The 22,306-nt window shown below is 33.9% G+C and overlaps 2 protein-coding genes across 2 annotated transcripts; one reads left to right on the top strand and one right to left on the bottom strand.

Moving 5' to 3' along the window:
- Positions 1–563: 563 nt before the first annotated feature.
- LOC132717894 (uncharacterized) lies at positions 564–7,648 on the bottom strand. Its single transcript, XM_060701475.1, has 3 exons — positions 7,094–7,648; positions 6,443–6,600; positions 564–6,294 (listed from the first exon to the last, which is right to left on the bottom strand). Exons 1-3 carry the CDS (start codon positions 7,476–7,478, stop codon positions 4,957–4,959), a joined length of 1,881 nt encoding a protein of 626 aa, XP_060557458.1. The 5' UTR covers positions 7,479–7,648; the 3' UTR covers positions 564–4,956.
- A 7,033-nt stretch (positions 7,649–14,681) lies between these two features.
- On the top strand, positions 14,682–15,489 carry LOC132717858 (uncharacterized). Its single transcript, XM_060701437.1, has 2 exons — positions 14,682–14,691; positions 15,122–15,489. Exons 1-2 carry the CDS (start codon positions 14,682–14,684, stop codon positions 15,487–15,489), a joined length of 378 nt encoding a protein of 125 aa, XP_060557420.1.
- Positions 15,490–22,306: the final 6,817 nt, after the last annotated feature.

Genomic DNA, 22,306 nt, shown 5'->3' on the forward strand with positions numbered 1-22,306 from the left:
AGAGCTGTCACAGGAGACAGCAAAGCTCGACTAATTAAATACTGGACGCAGTAAAGGAAAACAAAAGTATAAAAAATCAGTTATGATATAAATATATTTTCTATTTCAGCATCAAGAAAATATCACTCAAATTTTCTATAATATTATATTTTCACCATATAATGTGCATTTGACCATGTCAAGTTAAACAGACATTTCTATGCTCAAATGGAAAAGACCTTTAGTTACAAAAATGATAAGAACAAAATGTATTAAAGTTTGCAATGAAAAAAAAGTTTAAAATGGAAATTACTCTTGAAATAAAGATGATTGAATTATGAACCTTGTCATGCATTATGTGAGTAATGACAAAGAACAATTATCTTAAGAGTCTAGAGTAGATACCATTTAAAATAACATGAATAACAAAGATACTAATTTTAAAAATATAACAAATTTTAAATAAATTCAGATAAATTCCAAGTTCAAAAACTAAATGGAGATAATTTTTGAAATACAGGATCTCTAAGCGTTATAGATCTTATCACTTATGACAAATATGTTGATAAATATATTTTTGAAGGAATATAGAAATAAGTTTAGTTTAAACATATTTATTTTCAGAATATTTACATAATAACATTTGAAATATATACACATACAAAATTTAAAAATATTCAAAGAAGAGGATTAGAACGAAAGACAAGAAGGTCTTATAGAATTCTTGAAGTTTGAAGTAGATACCGTACGAAATGAAGAAGTTATAGTACAAAAACAAGAAAAACAACAACATTTCTTTCAGGAAAAAAAGTTCATAGGGATATAATTCTTGAAATATTGTAGCTAGTAATAAAAAGCTTCTCACATAAGATATGCTTGATGATAAGGAAGATATATTTGATGTATGAAGTTGATTCCTTAATGAAAAAAGAATAACCAGAAAAAATAATTATTTTTACGATGCATGAAATTCTTTAACATTTACATAGACATAATTTGAAACAAACTTATTTTGTATTATGAACAAAGAGCAAATCTAAAACAAATACCAGACAAACGATAAATGAAAAGGATACGAGGGCGAAAAAATACATTTATCTGTGTTACATTAATTTTGTTTTCACAGATAAGATCAAAAATACTGTGTAGTTATATCGATAGTTTTCTATGTATCCGTTAAATTTGGGCATGATAGGCCCCGTGGGTATCCCAAAGCAATTATTTTTAATTTGTTAGTGCAATGTTACCGGCGCACGGTAACGACGCCAAGATAACATTTCGACTTCGACTACTTACGTTGAAAGTCAGTGCTTTTCAAGAATTCACACCCAGCGCGCATGAACCTTTGTTAACTTTAGCTGGTTTCTCCAAATTGATAAGATGCTGCCATAACAAACGTCTATATGTGATGCAATGTCAAACTAAGCCCCCCCCCCCCCATCTCGATTAGACTATTCCCTGTGCGTTCACTATTCGTTTCCGTCCTCCCAGATTGTCGTATTTTAGAAACTCCCTACCGTCCGAAAATCTTTTATACTTCTTAAATGTAAGATTTATACTTACATTTGAGGATTGATTAGCATCGTTCATCATTTACATCGTCTCTGTTGGTGTTTTCCCTAGGTCCACATAAACCTTTATTATTTCTCAGTTCTCATGCGCCAGTGTCGCCGTTAATATCTTGTGATTTCCGCGTATATCTTAGTAAGAATAAGTACGGTCTGATACGTAGATCGAAACGCCAAGGATCTATACGGACTAGTATATCCGACCAAAATCTATTGCATGCTCATTTTTTTAAAAAAAAGCTTCCCAAAAAAAGAACATCTAGAAAACCAATCGCAGAGACCAACGATTCTGGCGAAGATGATTCTTGTCAGGCGATAGTTAAAAAGTTGCTCATCCTTCTCAAGGCCTCATCTTGAGAATGGTTTCATAAGCGAAATTCTCATAGTATACGCAGATTCTGCGATGATATAATATCCTATTGATATTGATGCCAGCACTATCAAGTGTTGAGAGTACCACTCATGCCGGGGCTAGGGGCGTAAGGCATGTTGCACTTATTCATTATCCGTCATGCACAGACTCAATCAAATCGACTGTGCAATGTAATTTTGTTGTGATTAAAGCTTCCGAAGTATTACTTTGTTTCTAGAAATCGTTTGGCAGCTGTAAAAGTTGCCCTGTGCGTCACTTAAGTGTTGTAATATTTGTTTGGTTCTTCGGAATCATTGATGCCAGCACTATTTAGTGTTTAGCGCGGAGGAAGATAGTCTAGTACTGGTGTAACTCTCCAGGAACGATGGTTAGGAAACAACCTGCCTATATCACTGAAATACTGTTGGTAAAAGGCGTACAATGAAACAAACAAACAAACAAACAAACAAACTATTTAGTGTTGAGAATCGAGTACCACTCAAACTGGTGCTTGGGGGCGTGAGGGATGTTGCGCCTTTTCATTACCCCTCATGTAGAGACTCAATCAAATCGAGTATGCAATATTCATGTAATTTTGGTGTGATTAAAGCTTCCGAAGGATCACTTTGCTTCAAGCTTTTTGTCATCACTTGGAAGGGGTGTTTCATCCGGCATGCCAACAACCTCCTTTTGATTGCCAACTTGAGGTCGCTCTGATTCCAGAATTATGCGTCTAAACATCCTCCTTGTGCATCGATATTCACCCATGTAAACTTGTAGTCGTCATCAACCAGGGCCAATAGCACAATAGAGTGGTATCCTTTGAAATTATAGTTTAATGAGCCACTGTTCTTGGGGGACATAGTTTGGCCACATGTTTCCATGTAGAGCTCAAAGTGTGTGTGTGGAAACTGCCATTTCGCTCCGAACTGATCCGCCATTCCTTAGCTCAGTAGGAGTCTGGATTATCATTTCAGAAACAATATAGAATGATAGTAACAGGGATAAGTAGGTATGCCAAGCAAAGTTTTATTTACTTCAGGACATTTTGTGAATTCATACCCACCGTTTGATCTAAAATCTGTACGAGACACTCAAGACAACAAAAATCTTCTGTTTGTGTGCATATTCCCGGTTAAACATATTTATTTATTTAGATTTTATATGTTTTCTTTTTGCGTAAAAAACGTTAAACCATTGATTAAAAACATCAAATATCATATAATTATTTTAATTTCAATACATTGTCCTTATATAGTATTATGTGTAATTTTTTATTGTGTGTTTACAGTCTCTCCCTGGAACATAAACCTTAAAAATCCAAGGGGTCATGCATTTAACAATGTTAAAGGCTCACTACTTATTATAATTATTCAAACGGCTTAAAACTGCCTCATCGCAATATAGTAATTAAAGAACAATTTTTCTTAAAATGTATTTACAAGATACACCCAAATTAGCCCCACCTTGGACATGAACCCAGACCCCGAGGGCCATAGATTTCACAATTTTGAAAGAGAAACTCTCCCTATCATATCTATTAGCATAATACCCAAGAGCAGAGGAGAAGATTTCAAAGAATTAATGCATTTTCACCACATAATCATTAGAGCTCCCCCCTAAAAAATCAGAACAGTGACCCTAGGGCCATAAAATTCACCATTTTGACATCACCTCTCATCATAACTATACATTAACTTTATTTACTAAATGCCCAGGAATAGAGCCCTACCACCATTATCACTGACCCTAGGGCCATGCATTTCACAAATTTGGTAGCGTGCTCAATGCTTAATACAATCATGCCAATAGTTTGCTTGCTTGATGTCCAGGACTAAAACAGAAGTGTTTAAATATTGTATTTTTATACGACCCCCAGGCCACAGGTGAGGGCGGGGGCCATGAATTTCACAATTTTTGTTTTTCTTCCCCCATAGAAGTTTTATGCCAAAAGTGGTTGGAATTGAGTAGTTCCAGGGGCTTAAAACGTTAAAATGTTAATGCACTACGGACGACGCAAGAATCACGACGACGGATAGTAAAAAGGATAGTAGTTGGTCGCCCGAGTTTATTCAGGTTACCTAAAAGCAAAGCATGCTTTAATCAGAAAATCAATACATGTATACATTATTCTTAATACGATTCTTTTACCTTTTCTCTCTCTTTTTTATACTTTTTTTCTTTGTTTTTTTTACGTCGCACCAACCCCAACACTGACTCTAAAAATTCATATGGCGACTTTCCAGCTTACTGTGATAGATGCCATCCGGTGGCCCTCAATGTAGAATTTCAGGAACGAATTTGCAGGAACACCGACGTTCCAAAAGCAAGCTGTAGAGCTTCCTTACATTAAATAATCCAACGGCGTTGAGGGGATAGTTGTTTGGAAACAATGACATTGACCACTAGGCAACGTGCCCTCCTTTCACTTTTTTATATTTATTTTAATTTTATTTGCATTCAATCTCCAATAGTGAACATTTGATTTCGTTGTTTCCTTACAACGATGTGTGGAATTTGTGTTCTACTTATACATCTTTTTGATGAAAATTTAAATACACTGTCGTCAACTATAATGATGCTTATCGATGAATATATAACAACCTTGTTGTAAAATTTCGCGGACATTTATATTTAATGTCGAGGCCTCAACGTCCGAGGATAAAACTGTTTTCTGAGAAAGGATATCTTTCCTTTGGGTTAGGGGTCATCAATCAATACGTTTAAATGAAGTACCATAGATTTTTAAATAAGTTTTGTTCAACTTTCTTTTCTATGAAACATTACACAGCAATGTGCTAGTTTTAAGCTATACTGCACGACCGACTTTGAATTTTAACCTCTAAAATTTCTGTTGCAGCGACTCAGTGGTGTAATATGTTTACTGTTTTTATTAATATTCTTTTTCTAAAATTAGCTTAAACATAAGAAGTTTTGAATATTAACCCTGTAAAAACTATCATACAGTGTAAAAAGAAACAAGAGATCGGTATGCTATATGTTTTAACATTGCATAAGATTGTGTATTTAATTAAACATTTTTGAATCTACGGTGGATCATTTAAACCATGTCTGAAATCTTGCCATTAAGTCTGTACTCTTGTTCCTCTTTTTTCCAACAGCACCTAGGGTAGATCGAGCCTCTTTGCTAAAGTGTTTAACATCAATAGAAATCTGAGCCCTTTTCCTGAAGTCATTTAGGATATTTATCCGCTGCACAAATCCTTCTTTCTTTTCACGCTTCTCGTTTTCTATCATCAAATCAATATGATCTGTCATTGTTAATTGGTTTGGTCTCGGTTCAATTTCCTTCAAACGCTCATTGCACATTTTTATAGCTACCATCATGTCTTCAATATCGTCCAGTAAGTCATTTAGTTCTTCTCCAAGCTTTTTTACTATTTGTTCTTGTGACAGAAGTTTCCCTGTTGCCTCTTTATATTTCTGTTGCATATCTGCAAATGTTTTCTTTATTTTGACAGTAACATACTCAAATATGTAAGGTGTAATCGCATGTTTCTTCCAGTGGCATTTTTCCGGACATACCTGACAATTTCCGTCTCTTCCCATTGCACTACATCCGGCAATTTCGTCGTTGTTAGCAATTTCACATCTCACATGACAAGTAAAATGACAATGGGTACAGTTGGTGACATGCAAGCCACGGGGTAATTTTTTAATCTTTTGTTGTGTTTCCTCAACCTCATACTCGAAATTTATGTTATCTTTTATCGTGGCTTTGCTATTCTCAATAATCTGTATCTCCTGCTTCATATCTTTAACTTTGATAAGCCCAGTCTCAAGATTTTTCTGCAGATTTTGAATTGTCTCTTTCAGCCGTGAACGCTCATCAATAACATGTTTTGTCAACTGGAGACTTTTTTTTTCTACCTGCTCCAGATAACCAAAGAAAGCTCGAAAACATTTCAATCCCATTTCCAAAAACATCAATGATAAACTAGAAGTACTGAGTTTAGAATTCTTGGCAAATAGACTCGAGATATTAAATGTGAAAACCTTACCAAATGGCAATCCTGATTGTTTCAAAGCAGCTAGAACAGGTGGGTCAATGCCGTCAGCAAATGTTACAAGAGAACAAAAGTTGTTTTCAATATCTTTGCCAAAAAGTGACATAATCGATTGAAACACATAGTTTTGGACATCTGTTAGACGAGCATCTGGAGCTTTTATAAGAAAACAGACTGCATCTATGAATGTGACACCCTTTGGCTTTTTTTCAGTAAATAATTGACTGATTTGTTGAACAATTTCCTGATCTCTTTTCAGACCTCTTGTATCTCCAAAACTTGGGGTATCTATGATATTTAATGGATAGTCAAGACGACTTCCCATCTCTGGGTTGAGTGTGTAACACGTTATCCATTCTGCTTCAACCTACAACGAACAATTTGATTAAAACTTTTTAAAATTCAGGTTTTTTGGCATTATCAGAATTATAATTTAGCGATTTATTGAATATAAAACTTCGCTTCACTAATTATAATCACTTTAGTTACTTGATAATTTCTATTCTATGTTTTACCTTTTGTTCCACATCTTTGACTGTAAATCTAAACGGATCGTCCCATTGAACACCTAACGCATAGTTTACTATTCCATCTACTAAGGTACTTTTTCCTGTTCCTGTGGCGCCTACCAACATAATTGTCTTTGGTTCTCTACTGTTTGTCGGTGATGCTCCTACACACAATAAGATCGTTTGTATGATATTAATATTAATAAATTTAACTTTGTCACAGTTAAAAAATGCTCAATTCTGGAATTTCAAATACGAATATATTAAAAAGGAATATCATAGAAATCGATGCATTAAAACACACAAACATAGGAATAGCAAAAACACATAGAAAAAGAAACACTTTTTACGCAGTATGTAACATATACAGTCGCTGAATACAAATACATGTAAGTTCTGTCCATTCATCTCCGGACATTTCCAAAAACTATGCACTGTAGTATTATCAGGGTGCAATTTGTAGGTTAATAAAATCAAACAATAATTGTTACAATGACATTTAACATTTTAGTACAATTCATTAAAAATATACAGTAAAAGGAACGCGCTTTAACTGTAGTAAAAAAATTGAATATATAGTTTGTCAACTGTATGGAAAGACCTTAACTAAAGACAATTAATACATGGCAGATAAAAATAAAAGATAGAGATATATACCGAGCTGAAATTTATTTGTCTTCGCTTGCTCATTTCTTGCCTCCCTTATTTCAGCCAATGGTAAGGCATAAATGGATGGTGACGGATTTCCTTTCTCTTTCAGAACTGATGAGTGAACGAGTCTTGAAGCTTGTGATTCTAATGTAAAGATTTTATCACTTTGCTCACTGTAAGGACTCGCGCCATCCTCATTAACTACACGAACTCGGAAAACAAAATCTGTATTTGATTTCAAATTGCTTAGGATGGCAGTTGAAGTCTTAAATTCACCTTGATAAAACACCCAGTTTTCCCCGTGGCTACTATCTTTATAGCTGATTTGATAACAGTCGCCATCCCTAACTGTTGATGGTGGATCCCATGTTAGTGTAACTGTATCTACCATGATATCCAAAGATCTCGGTTTCCCCGGGAAGTGCAGTGAATTACTAAGGAAATAATAAATAAGCTGTTGAAGAATAAAGAAAAACCCACTAAATTATAGGCAAATCATTGCCTTATTTTCTTAAATTGTTGGATATGAATTTTATTGTTATCCAGTAAAACAAAGTAGAAATGAAATTTTTTTTTCTATTATTCGTCATGATCTACCCCCCCCCCCTTCTGGTTCGTTCTGACTTATGTCCAGATTTATTTATAATGGCATATTATAACAAATTAAAATCCATGTACTTTGAATGAAGACAAAGGGTCTGTGTTGTAAAGAATATCAAGGGATGTCATAATACGCACAAAGCTTAGCTCGTGAACAAAACATATTATCACAATTTGCACAGCAGTTCAGAAATAAAAGAACTTCATTCGAATAGTGCAGTAACAAAAAAGCCAAAGGAAAATAGATTCAAAAGTTAATTCCAGAGAAATATGCTATATATCATGTCATATATACTTAAATTAATAGATCGTTTCACACGACTAAAATCGTATATTTTATAAATTGTAACTAGTTATATATTTTGTAACTGTTTTTGTACACAAAATATGATAAACAAGATCAACAAGGAAAGGCGGCGTTCAATGAACAAAACTCTAATTTTAACGTAATTTTTGTTCTACAACACAGATGACAGACGGAAGTTATTTATCAATTTTTGCAATTTAACGTTCATATGTAACAATTTAACACGGAGAATAAATTTTCCTATATGCATATGATCATTTTTTTCCTTCATAATATTTTTGTATATAACATTGTTATTAATAAATGCTCATAATTATAACAAACAATTATTTTATTATATGCCCGTTTGAAAAACATGTCGTTATAGGAACGACGCTTACAGGTTACGGGCTGCGTCCGCTTTTTGTCCGGAGCATATCTCCTACACGTATGGAGGGATTTTGATAAAACTTCATAAGAATGTTCACAACAGTATGAGAAGACGTGTCACGGACATGAACAAGATCTTTAGGTCAAAGGTCAATGTCACTCATGGAGGTCATTAAAAATTGCTTGTGCGGAGCAAACCGTCTACAGGCATCGATATATTTCAATACAACTTTGGACAAATGTTCACAAGTTTGAGGTTGAGTTTCGCTCCAAAATTCAAGTCCCAGCGGCTTAAGTCAATGTCACATTTAGAAGTCAAAATCAAATAAAATTATGAAAATTTGTATAGAGACTATTCAGTCATCATTTACTGAGGGATTGTAACACAAACGGTCATTATCATGCCTACATCTGTGACACTTGTAATTTATGTCAATATATGCAATGTCAAGGTCACAAAAGATGATGAAATATCTTAATTTATTTTGTCTGGAACTCCTACACGCCTGAAGGGATTTTAATGAATTTTTATAAAACATGTCCAATTTAACTGAGCACAGATGTTTACCATTGTGAATCAAAGTGTTCTGTGCAAAATTCAGGTCCCTTTGGTCAAGGTCAAACATATGGGTAAAAGTTCAGTTAAAAATATGAAAATGTGTTTAGGAACGATTTGATCATCATTCATTTGGGATTGTCACTTGGCTATCCCCGACAGTCTATATAAAATCATGTTTTCTGGTATAGCCATGTATTGAACCCGGAAGTATAATTTTAAAAGAAACGAGATTGATTTACAAATTAAAGCAATACGGTTTGACCAAATTTGAAATACTACAATCTCTGTTTGATTTTAGCTTATAGAATATGTTATAGTTATTAATACATGTCACTTTCAACATCAACATATGCTGGCTTCCGATAAGTTTAACATTTCAATATGAAAGTTTTGAATTTATACAGAATGGTTGTTCTAAGACACAATTCTGAAATCCGGCCAATGATTTGAAATGATTGGTAGACAATTCTATATTGCAGATTTGGTAACTATTTTAGATCCTATACACTGTCCTTTATGAGCCTATATGTTAAGTGAAGTGTTTATTTGATTTTAGCAAACTCGTTTTATATTTACAAGGATGGTACATACATGATTCTAATGCCAAAAACATACAAATCATAATCTGTCAGGTAGAAATGTGCAACCACAAAACATAATTAGAAACAAACCGTAACTGAATTTCTTCATCAATACTTTGTTGTTGAACCATTCTTTGAAGGATACCATCCTGAACTGATTTTATTACATGCCCATTTGTTTCTTTGAACTTCTGGTGATGCTTATTGCAGATTGTGCAAAAGAATTCACCACACTGCTCACAGAAGGATTCTGCTGAACCGGGTGACTTGCAGGAGTCGCAGTCTTGAATGTTTACATCTTCAATCTTTACGTTCTCTTGGAGTTTATGGGACATGGTAAATCTACTACGCCGATGTATCTCGCAACATTCTTTGCACAAATAATGTTGGCATACGGAACAATATTTTGATACGTTTTCATTTTTTCTGCAATCACCGCAAAGAGCATCTTCTTTCCTTTGGGTATTTTTGTATATTTGAACAGATACAGCTCGTATTAGTTTGTGGCCTCTAGTCGCCTTTAGTTTTCTATGGTTACTTACACATCCAACACAGTAATTTTCTTCACAAACTGTACAAAACTTTTCTGCTTTTATGATATTCTCAATACAGTTGTCACATCTTATCAATCTTTCTAGCTTCCTATCGGTGATTATCTCAATTGAATGAGATTTGGTCGAACTTTGTCCTTCATGCCTCAGCTTACAAGTTTCACAAATTGCTTTCTCACAAGTATTGCAAAACATGACTGCTTTTTTATCTTCTGTCTCACAAATATCACATTCTCTGGTAATATATTCCACATAATCCGGACTTTCAAGTATATGGGACTTTGTCATATTTTTTAAACAGTGGTAATTCGTACATGCAGCACAGAGTAATACCTCACATTCTACACAATATGATGTTGCATCTTTCTCAAATTTTTGAAACTGACATGGATCACACAGCTTTTGGTCTTGCATAGTCGTTTCCTTTCTCTTCATGTGAAATACAGAACCTGGTACTGGATAATGTTTGTTTGTTGATTTCCTGTTGCGGTGGATTTCTGTGCACGGGTCGCATAAAAGTTCGTCACATTCTTTGCCATATGATAGTGAACGTGTCTCTCTATCGTTATCCTTGCAAGGTTTGCAAAACGGAGTTAAATCATCTGTGTTTAACGCCTTGTTATCTAAATCCTTTAATGCTATTGGTTTGTGTGTCGTCGTTGCTTTTCTAATTCCATGAGAACGTGTGCAGTCACTGCAAAGGCATTCCTCGCATTCTTTACAATAAGTAGCAGCATGTATCATAGTTCCGTCATCTTTACAAGCAGTGCATAACATAATACTTCCATAACCTTTGTCGGTCGGTACAGGCTTATGTGAAGCAGTTGCCTTCCTTCTTGAGTGACTTCTTACACAATCCTCGCACAACCTCTCCTCACATTCATTGCAATACCTTTTTGCAAAGGCTAATTTCTTTTCCAGCGTGCATGGGTAGCATGTGTTTGTTTCATTCAATTCATAAAGAGGTGAATCTGATGCATTCTCTTCCTCATCTTCATATGACCGGTGTTTGTCTTCCATTTTTTTCTACCAAGACAAAAAATATGTTTACATTCCATTGTAAGATTATCTTACTTAAACAGTGTTCATGTGGCTTTACAGGTGCCACACGGCACCTGATGATGTGAAAAAAAAAATAATTCTAAAATATTTATATTGTCATTGCCTATAATGTTTTAATGGAATCGTACTTCCTTGCATTTTGTAATTGATAAGACAGACGTATCCAGTGTTTTTTCTGTACACTTAGTTTGAATACGTTATATAATATGTTGGAAAATGTTAACATTTTACTTTCGCACGTAGATGATCACTTTTATTTTTTTCTCATTAAAAGCCTTGTATGTGACATTCCAAACATAAAGGCGTTGTTATGCAGTTATCTATGACACTTCATGATACATATTTAAAGATCCTGTAACACATTTTTTTCATGGATTTATTTCATAAATATGATGCTCAAATTAAGATTTGTCAATATTGTAAGTTCCAATAAGGATTATTTATAAAGATATTTACCGAACATTTTATGTAAATAAAGGGAGGTAATAAGAAATTTATTTTCTATAAATTCTAAGTTAAATTTGCCAATAACAAACGAATGCATATAATTTATTGATTAAATATAATGTGCACAAATATTTGCAGTACACATTTTGCATATTGTTCGATGTTTGAAAATTCTTTATTTACATAATTATATAAATTTATAATTTTTTTTGCAAGTGTAGTATACACATAGGGGGGGCCTCCGTTGCCGAGTGCTTAAAGTCGCTGATTTGAGATCACGGGTCCCTCACCGCTGTAGGTTCGATCCTCACTCGGGTCGAAATCTTTCATGTGAGGAAGCCATCCAGCTGGCTTACGGAAGGTCGGTGGTTCTACCCAGGTGCCCGCTCGTGCCTGACATAATTGCCGGAAGGCCGTCTGGGGTCTTCCTCCACCAATAAAGCTGGGAAAATATCGACGAAAAAATCTCGACGGGACTCTCTAGGATGGCCCGACTTGAGTGCACGGTCGCCCATTTGGGTTTCCGGTGGCGAACTTAAATAAACGCATAAAAAATACACACAGTAACAATATCAATCACAAAACTTACGGGTTTTTAAGCACTTGAAACTACAGATTTAAGTCATTTCGTATCTGATCATTGTAAATTAAAGATGTTAAAATAAAAAAAAAATGTGTATAAGTAAGCACACAAACATTTCATTTGTTCAATAGTTTCTCTTAACATATCTTTTCAAATTTATTTTGATATATTAAAAAAGAAAATAACATCTTCAGGAGAACTATTTTAAAATATCCGTGTTTTTGATTTTTTTCTTTTACGAAATGTACAGGGCGGAACCAATTATTAGTGTATTTAATATAATGTTTTTTATTTATATTTCCCATAAGAATTCTTTAATAAAATTCCATCTAAATTTAATTATTTTTGTTAAAAACTTACAGTCCAGTTAGTTCCTAAAATGTTGTTAATATATTACGATTTGTGCACTGCTTAACATGACTGACGTGTTCTTTGATCTTAACCCTATGTTTCGTTTTCAGAAAATATCGTCTTAGTGTGTCATAGGACATTCAGAAAGATCATAATCCGATTTTCATTGCAAGTAATGAACTTGGTGAGATAGAGCATCATAATAAGTCCTTTTTTTACAATCAAAGGACTTAATTCCAATATATTTTTTTTCTGACAAATTCGCATTTACAAATTATTCTTATAAAACATTACGTCTGTTTGGACAAACTACGTGTTCTTACGCCAATTAGGTCAACGACTTTGTATGTGTTTTAATTTTTGATATTTTGTTCTATTTCTTTCCTGATCACGTTTAACCTGCGTGCTTGTTGCGTGCTTGTGGTTATCATTTGTTTGGTTATCATAGAAGACAATATTCGATGAAACGTATAAAGTGGTTAACCCATATCCAAGACACATAGATACTTAAAATGACTGAGATTAACTGACCAGTTTAAATAAACCATACTGCACCATAACCTGGAAAGAAAGAACACATTTGTTTGTGTTATACAGAATTTATTTTAGTTTGATTGTGTAGGAAGCAATAAGCTTATAGATCCATTTTCGAATCCGTTCCTGGAACCATGAGTGTAAAGTTTCTTGTTCAAGGAAACAACGACTTAGGCTTTTGAACATATTTTGTTGATTACTTATACACTAATCAAAAGTGCTAGTGACCGGACTGGACTTGCTTAAGAATTTGAATACATTCACCTATTCAATCACTGCAAGGGTCGATAATATAACAGCTCAGTAGCATTTCTCTGAGCATGGCTTTCCATACATTTCATACATATCTTGTTTTATTATCTGACAATGATCGCATAGACAACATGCCTTCCTTGTACGGTTACCTAGATTAAATTTGTCATTTAGCGGGTAATAAGTGGTCCTATCATCTTTGACTTCGAAATTAGAACATGTTTAATCAATACATAGTCCTTTATGATATTTGTTTAACCCACTAAAGTTTAAATATTATGTAATCTTTCGACATTGAAACATTCGTCAATCGTCAATCACACAACGTTTATCTTATTTTATACATGCAGCATGTACCATGACAATAATTCATAAAGTTTTTAAAAGATTTTATTTGTAACTTAAAAGATAAACTATGGTCAATTTGATATTTGAACATACTGATATTTGCTAGACTTGTCTTTTTGTAAGTATAAAAAAACATGTTTTGTCTTCAGACGAGGTATGCTTTAAATCCTATACACTATAAGTAGACAAATTATGTATGTATAGTGTCAAAATACTGGCATTTTTTTTAAAGAAAGAGTGATATTTACTTGACCCATAATGAGTTACGCAGATTCCCATACATAGTTTGTAGGCTATTTTATTTAAATATGGAATATTCAGTTACAATTTTATAGAATTCATTTAGTTCTGCAATAAAAAATATTTCACTCCAAGATTAGCAGATTATATTTTTAATAGTCATAACCCCATCCACATCGTATGATTTTCACTACGCTTGTCCAAAGAAAAAGTAGGCCAATTTTCACATAAAGACAAAGTTCACAATCAAAATGAATTTGCAAAAATACTTCTAAGGCTATGCATTAAGGACTAAAATACATAAAGCTGTTAATTAGGTCAATGACATTATACCTCAGACATTTTTATTTTTCAAAAACTTACTATTTGTTATATATAGATGAACTATATTTGCTTAAATTGCTATGTTGGCAATTGGTATAATAATAGTGAATAAATATTTTGTGTGGGAGTCAAAATAATACTTTTGTGTACATTTGCTATCTTTAAAAAAGATAACTGCATGTTCTGCATTATTTTTGTCAGTTGTAAAACATTTACATACAAAATGCTCTTAATCCATTATTAAAACATTATAAAACACATGTATGGCATTTCTAAAGATAAAAAAACGCCCGTGCATTTGCAAACCGTACATATATATTCGCCCTTTTTATTGCTTTTTATTATTTTGATTGTCTCATTTGAAGAGATTTAAAGAATTCATATTACGTCATTTTGTTTGCCTTTTCTTTTAACATACATTATAAGTAAGAGATTAACTTATTGGCATAAGGTGTATTTGTAAAATATTATCGCCGAAATTCGATAATGACAATCCGTAAGTGGGTATTAGATGTTTATAGTTTTAACCAGCCCGATTACATGGACGACAAATCCAGTGTAGTGTTAATGAAAGAAAGCGAAGTTTTGTGCATATTTATGTCAATAATCGCATTTCATAATCATTATGCACTCTCAACTTTTCAGACTAGCAAAGAAGTTTACATTAAAACGCAGTAGTTATAAACTTGCTTAATGTTTGAAGTTATTTTTTTTCAACTGGTTTCATATGAAATTTTCTTTGATAATCCACATCCACTGACAATTAAAAAATCTAGTCTAATCGACTGTTTATAGAAATAATTTCAAATAAAATACTAAATTTGCGAGTGTTTAAAAGTAAGCATTCGGCGTTCTTGACCAATTAAATTTTGTAAATGCTTAATGTTTGTTTGTTTGGATTTTTACGGCACGTCAACACATAACAGAAATACCTAAGGATTGGAGTTTAGGCTACATCATTAAACTTCCAAAGAAAGGAGACCTAGGCAACTGTCAGAACTTGAGAGGAATACAACTGCTCTCTCTACCAAGCAAAGTCCTAGCCAGAGTGGTCTTAGAACGAATTAAAGGGGCAATAGATGAAAAATTACGTGATGAGCAAGCAGGCTTCCGCTGTGGACGTTCATGCACCGACCAAATTGCCACTCTACGTATCATCATAGAGCAGTCATTGGAATGGCAATCACATCTCTATATCAACTTCGTTGACTTTAAAACGGCGTTCGACATGGTCGATAGAGTCACTTTGTGGAAGGTGCTACGACATTACGCGGCATACCAGACAAACTTGTGAAGATCAAACAAGGGTTATACAACAACAACAAATGCCAGGTCATTCACAACTCCACACTTTCACCATCCTTCAGTGTACACACAGGAGTACGCCAGGGTTGTCTACTGTAACCTCTTATCTTCTCGGTTGTCATCGACTGGATTATGAGAACCTCCATGACACCACCAAGAGGCACCCAATGGTCACTCACTGCCAAGCTTGAAGATCTAGACTTTGCAGATGATGTGAGCTTACTATCCCACAAATTCCAGCAGATCCAACAGAAAACATCGGCTCTTTACACAACAGCAAAATCAACAGGCCTGGAGATCAACACCTCTAAAACCAAGTCCTTAAGAATAAATACCCAGAACAATTCGGCCATCACACTAGACAATCAATCCATTGAAGACGTCAAACAGTTTACATATCTGGGAAGTATGGTTTCTAAGAATGGAGGAGCTGACAGTGATATCAAATCGAGACTTGGGAAAGCCAGACATGCCTTTGTGACCCTCAGACCGTTATGGAAAAACAAGAACATCAGACAAAAGACCAAACTGAGAATCTTTGAGACCAATGTCAAATCAGTTCTCCTGTATGGATCAGAAACCTGGAAGCAAACCAAGAAAAACGAACACGACTTGCAGGTATTCATCAACAAATGCCTCCGACAGATCCTACAAATCAGATGGCCAAACAAGATCAGCAATTCAGATCTGTGGAATAGAACAGGCCAGTCATCTATTTCAAGCACCATCAAGAAACGTAAATGGCATTGGATAGGACACATTCTGAGGCGACCACAACACAACATCACAAGGCAAGCTTTGGATTGGAATCCTCAAGGTAAAAGAAGAAGAGGCAGACCAACAACCACCTGGAGAAGAACAATAGAATCTGAGTTGAAAAGCTGCAATATCACCTGGGCAGAAGCAGAAAGAGCAGAAATGAACCGACCCAGATGGAGAGCTGTTGTGGATGCCCTTTGCCCCACTAGGGGTTAACAGGATTAGGTCAAGGTAGGTCAACACATAACTGGCCATATCGTGCCGAATGCTATAACAGGCTTAAAATGTTATGTAAAACTTTGTAAATGATAATAAAAATGAGTCAATTAGATCCTAGAATACCAGTTTATCTCTTTCAAATAATCAATAAGGTTTTTTGATGGAATTGTTTTAACGAGTATTTTGAGTGAATTTACAAATAAAATCTATTACAGGCCTGTGAAAAATCATGACATTCAAGACGAAAATGTTTGACAATAAAATTTCATTACAAGCTACACAAAAAGGGGCATTGTCGTTCGTGAAAAGATAACAGTGGGTAATTTTAGTGTGTCCAACTCGGCATCGACGAAGAACTGTTTGATCATGGCGGTTTGACAGAAATAGAGATGGTGACACATCAAGAGATGGGTTTATATCGTGAAGTTTATTAAAACGGCATTGTCCCAATTTGCTTTCCATTCAGATGATATGACTTTGTTTAAAGCCGGTCTAAAATCACAAGCAGGTAACATTATGTCAGTTAGTTGAAAATTTAATGATTGTTTAGCTAAAGCATCTACTTTTTCATTTCCTCGTATACCTACATGACTTGGAATCCAATATAATGTAATAAATTGATCATGAAATCGTAAAAGAAGTTTCTGAATTTTATACTTCTAATGGATATTAAAACAGAAAGCGAGTCAGAAAATACCACAAATTTATCATCGGTATGCTGTACTATGTATGACCATGCTAAATCTATAGCTTTTGCTTCTGCGGTAAAAATTGATGCATTATCTGGTAACCTCGTTATTTCCAAACACAGCTGCACCTACTTTGCAACCTTCTTTTGAACCGTCCGTATAAATATGTATAAAATCTTCATGTTCTTCCTTAATTTCTAGAAACTTCTCTTTGAAATGTTCAGGTGAATTTGATGATTTTTTTTTAAATTTGAAAGGTTAATATTAATTTTCTGGAAATTATAAACCAAGGTGGAACAACCTCCTCGTCATTTTGAAGGATACTGTCTGGAGTAATTTTAAGTTTATCTAAATCATCTTTTAAACGAAGGCCTAATGGTTTAATTTCCTTCGGTTTGTTACCAAATTTTTCAGTATAACTTTGATTGAAAATAATATTTTTAGCTGGATTTTTGTTATTAGATGAAATTCTAGTTGCATATTGAAGTAATAGCTTTTTTTCGACGTAGATGAAGTGACGGTTCCCCAGCTTCCGCAAATAGTCTTTCTACAGGTGAGGTGCGAAAAGCACCTTAAGCTAATCGTAAACCGTGTTGATGTATGGTATCTAGCATTTGAAGATATGATTTTCTTGCAGACCCATATACTACAGAACCATAATCAAATTTTGATCGGATAAGACTTATAACCGCCGTATGAACACATCTGCGGATGTTTCTAAATTCAAAATTTCACCATTTTCGTGTTCACTTTGAATTCTGCTTAAGCCGGTTCTAGGGAGCGTGGGCAGTAACTTGACAAAATTGAAAATGTTGCAGGCTCGGTTTGATTGAGCCTGTTCATGGACGGTACTGGAAAGTGCAAGTTACCGTCCACGCCGCCTAGCACCGGCTTAAGCAGAATTCAACATTTAAACACTAAAATGGTGAAATTTTGAATTTAAAAACATCCGCAGACGTGTTCATACGGCGATCTGCATGGAACCTTCAATGTGACACAGTAGAGTCATTCCATGAAAAGCGGCGTATGGTCCCCAAGTAAAAGAATGCGTGTGCCCTAAACGAGAAAACAATGGGCGGAACTAAATAAAATAGAGTTTTGAAAGGGGATCTGAGGTTATGAAGCCTGCATATCACAGATAAGACGTCAAAAGACAAATTTAAAAAGCAGGCAACATATCCTGTAGGTGATTAAACAGTATTCAAGTAGGAATACTGGAACCACCCAAATTGAGTAAGGCCAAATACAAGATACTAAAAATACCATGTAAAATGTATACACAAGAATAATGTCGTGCTGAACGATCTTCAAGGATCGAAAATATAACATCATTGATTAAAGGTACGGGGAGACTTTTTACAGCCGCCACACGGCACAAATAACACGGATGTGACAATAAGAGTGAGAAATACAGAATCCTTCAAGAAAGCCCAACACGACAAAATTGAAAATGTTGGCTCGGTTTGATTGAGCCTGTTCATGGACGGTACTGGAAAGTGCAAGTTACCGTCCACGCCCCCTAGCAGCGGCTAAGACATAGCAGCTTTACATACCTTAAATTTGAGCATTTATATTAAAGTGTGATTTGTCTATGATAATGAATTACCTACCACATAAAACAAAAGTCTTTCAGAAAATGACTTCAAAGAGGATTACCCACTGTTTACATTGAAATTTTCGCTGCTACACACCACTGACACATAATATTTTTAAAATGTAAATATCAAAGTAACAAAAGTAATCTAAGAAAGTAAGGAAATATTTCATTTCAACAAGAGATTGATATGTTATTCACTTTATAATCGATTCGAATATTTGTATTGCAGTAATCTTTAAACTTTATACCAGAAATTTAATTTAAAAAACTGCTTATTCATACAGCTGATATTAAGGACAATAGTTAACAAATTTAGTTGAAAAAAAAAACCAAAAAAACAATTCAGACAGGTGTGTCCGACCGAGGCCGGGCTGTTTATTATAAGACTTCAAATCACTTGCTCTGAACTGCCGATGGTTTTCTGCTGGTGCAATATTTTCCTGAAATAATGCACAAAGGGCGCACCTGTGGTCCTTGTATCCAGTAAAGCTATAGTGTAAAATGCAAGTTTGAAATAAAACCACAAAAAGCAGTCATTACATAGAACGTGTATAACTACAGTTTATCATAAGCGTAGCTAGCCATGAATTTTGTGACTCGAGTTTATGTTTATATGAAAAGTAGCTTCCGCAATATAAACTTTCAAATTAAATGCTATATTGGAAATGAAATTTTTTAAATATTCTAAAGCAACAGAATATTGCTATAAACCGTGATTGATCAGTTTTTTTATCAAGCGCAATATTGATTATTCTGTAAAATAGACATATATTGGCAAAAGTATCCCTGTTGTAAAGAATGTCAAAAAATACAACTGCGTCGTATCATATTTTATTTTCAACAGTGTCGTATCATTTCGTATAAAATCATTATTTTCTTTCTAAATAATATTTCTTTCTAATGAAATTTAAGTAAATAATGTAAAATTATATTTTGGAGTTTATGGTTAACTCTGAAACGAGTATATGATTGATTTGAAGGAAAAGCAGTTTTGATTCCCAGCCCTCATAACGGAAAGGGAATGTAGAGGTTCAAATCCGATAGTTGTAAATCGAAAGGAGTAAATGATAAAATCGGATCCTTGGACAGAAAAAATATATTAACATAATAAAACCGAATGTTAATAAAATATATAAATTAATGCAAAATTTTGTTTTTGATATCCGTAGCAGTGATAAAGAATATTTATAACATTAATGTTTGAAATTAAAACTGCTTATTTTCAATATTTTCAAAGCAATGATTAACATCTGCATTTTACTTCTGTGAAACATTTATGTGATAAATCATTCTTAAAAAAGGTTGAAGATTCATTTATCAGAGAATGTCTTTCAAATTGTGTAAGCAACTAAGATATTAACGAAACTTACAGATCTGACAGCTCCTTTCGTCCCGTTCACAAATTATCATGTGCGCACTGCGATATGTGACCGGTGTGTTTTATGTAGACGCATGACGCCTGGCCTTGACATGATGTATCTCCGGACGAGTATCGCGGACTTCTATTGGTTGATATAAATATAAATTGATACATATTTTTTCAATTTAAAATGAATCATTCTAGTTCTACGAAAAACTTAAACTTTCGAAACTGAAACCAGTGTTCCACGATCATCCACTAGTATGTTCTATATTTTCATTTCCAAAAATCAGCAAATTGGTTTGTTATAAGACAGATCAACCGCGTTTCGGCCATTTTGAGCACATCCATGGCAGCTTGAATTTCGTTTGTCAAACTTTGATTGGTATTCGGCGAGATTCTCCGAATACCTCACTGCTAGAAATCATTTCTACCTGGTGACCAGTCTCTATGTTTAATATTGAAATGGATTTAACTTTGTACAATCTTAGAATAGATATTTGCATAATATGCTACATTGTGTTCATTTTAGGGCAAGCGTGTAAAATGTTTATCATATTTTGAAACGAAACAGGCTGCTATTATAGAATGAAATTCATTGGTATCCACATTTATATTGATGACTCACAGAGATGTATTTAGTGTCTACCACTCTTTCTATGCGATAAGTTTCTACCAGTTGAGGACCAAACACCTCAATTTTATATTTATGTCCCAGAGCTGATCCTTCTGTCTATCATAACCTATATGCGAACGAAGCGTGAATTATTGAAATTACAATTCAACCTTTCTGTATCTGTCGTTATATTACCAATGAATTTGTCATTTGTTTTGCTTAATTAATAATCAAGATCTGTATCACAGTTATAAAATACAAAAGTTCTCTTCCCATTCCTGGTTAATATTTGAATTCTTACAAAATTATTACATTCATTAATCAAATTATGAATACGATTCTGTTAAATTCTGTGATACATGTATCCATTATACAAAGTTGATTATATCTTTCTTATGCTGCTGTATGAAAACTACATGTATAATTATATGCATCATACAGAAAATATTTTGGAGTCTCGTTGTACCTGAAACACCCGGTGTATACTTGATAAATACATACATTTACAAACTAGCTGAAGTTAATAGTTAACATCATAAATGACAATACCGTGCTATTATAATAATGTTACGGTTTCTCACTTACTGTAGTGCTTTTATCAAAATGTTTATACTTCAGGTATATTTATCCCTAGGGATGAACCTAATTGTATGTTGTGAGGCTACTTTAAGTAACATATTGCATGTGAAAAAATGCATGCAAAACTACTATAAACATTAGCAATAAATGCTTAATTGTAATATGTTTTTCACAATTATTCATAACAAGTAAAATTTGTTTTATTTCAAACACATTGTATGCCTTACTTAACTTTAGGACATTTTACATGTTCTTGTAATCATTTAAGATTATTGATTATTAGAAAGAGATAAACTTGTATTCTAGGATCTAATTGGCTCATTTTCATTGTCATTTACAAAGTTTAACATAACATGTTAAGCCTATTATAGTACTAGGCACGATATGACCAGTTATGTGTTAACGTGCCGTAAAAATCCAACAAATAAACAAAATTTTGTTATCTGGCTATTGAAAAGATAAAAATCAATTTCAAAGACATCATTGCCACTGCGGATGATCACATGACCATAATAATATAATGGGCTAATAAAATGTCGGCCTTAACGCTCATTAAAAGCAGTAAAATTGACGCAAACATACAGTTAACGGTAAATTTATGCAAAAACTAGGCCACACGGAACCCCTGTGTAATAAACACGTTTACACAGGTGCTAGATAAGCTATTTACACCCTCCCTGATTTAACAAGTTCAAATTGAAAATAAAGACAGGGTGATCAGTTATGTATAACATGCTTTAAGGCCCCTTCTACACCTATCCAAGTCTTGAATGCAAGTATCATATTCTCTTGTAGACACCCCATTTGAATGTTTTTAAAGAGAAATTATGTAATGAAATTCATGAAGATAATTTCTTGCTGAGAAATTTAGAACATGTTTTTGGCTGTCAAGACACTGATAACACAGGTTTGATAGTGCTGGGTTCTTTTATGATTTTCTGACTTTTTTGTTTTACTGATTCAGTGTTCATGACCTGTAAATATTTA

This window comes from Ruditapes philippinarum, unplaced genomic scaffold (assembly GCF_026571515.1).
Source record: "Ruditapes philippinarum isolate M1 unplaced genomic scaffold, ASM2657151v2 ctg3750_1_1_1_1, whole genome shotgun sequence".
Taxonomy (NCBI): Eukaryota; Metazoa; Mollusca; class Bivalvia; order Venerida; family Veneridae; genus Ruditapes; species Ruditapes philippinarum.

Coding starts and splice junctions, on each gene's coding strand:
- LOC132717894 (XM_060701475.1), bottom strand. CDS start 7,478: ATGGTAGATACAGTTACACTAACATGGGATCCACCATCAACAGTTAGG. Junction 6,601..7,093: donor GACAAATAAATTTCAGCTCG/GTATATATCTCT, acceptor TATTGTGTGTAG/GAGCATCACCGACAAACAGT. Junction 6,295..6,442: donor TCAAAGATGTGGAACAAAAG/GTAAAACATAGA, acceptor TGTTCGTTGTAG/GTTGAAGCAGAATGGATAAC.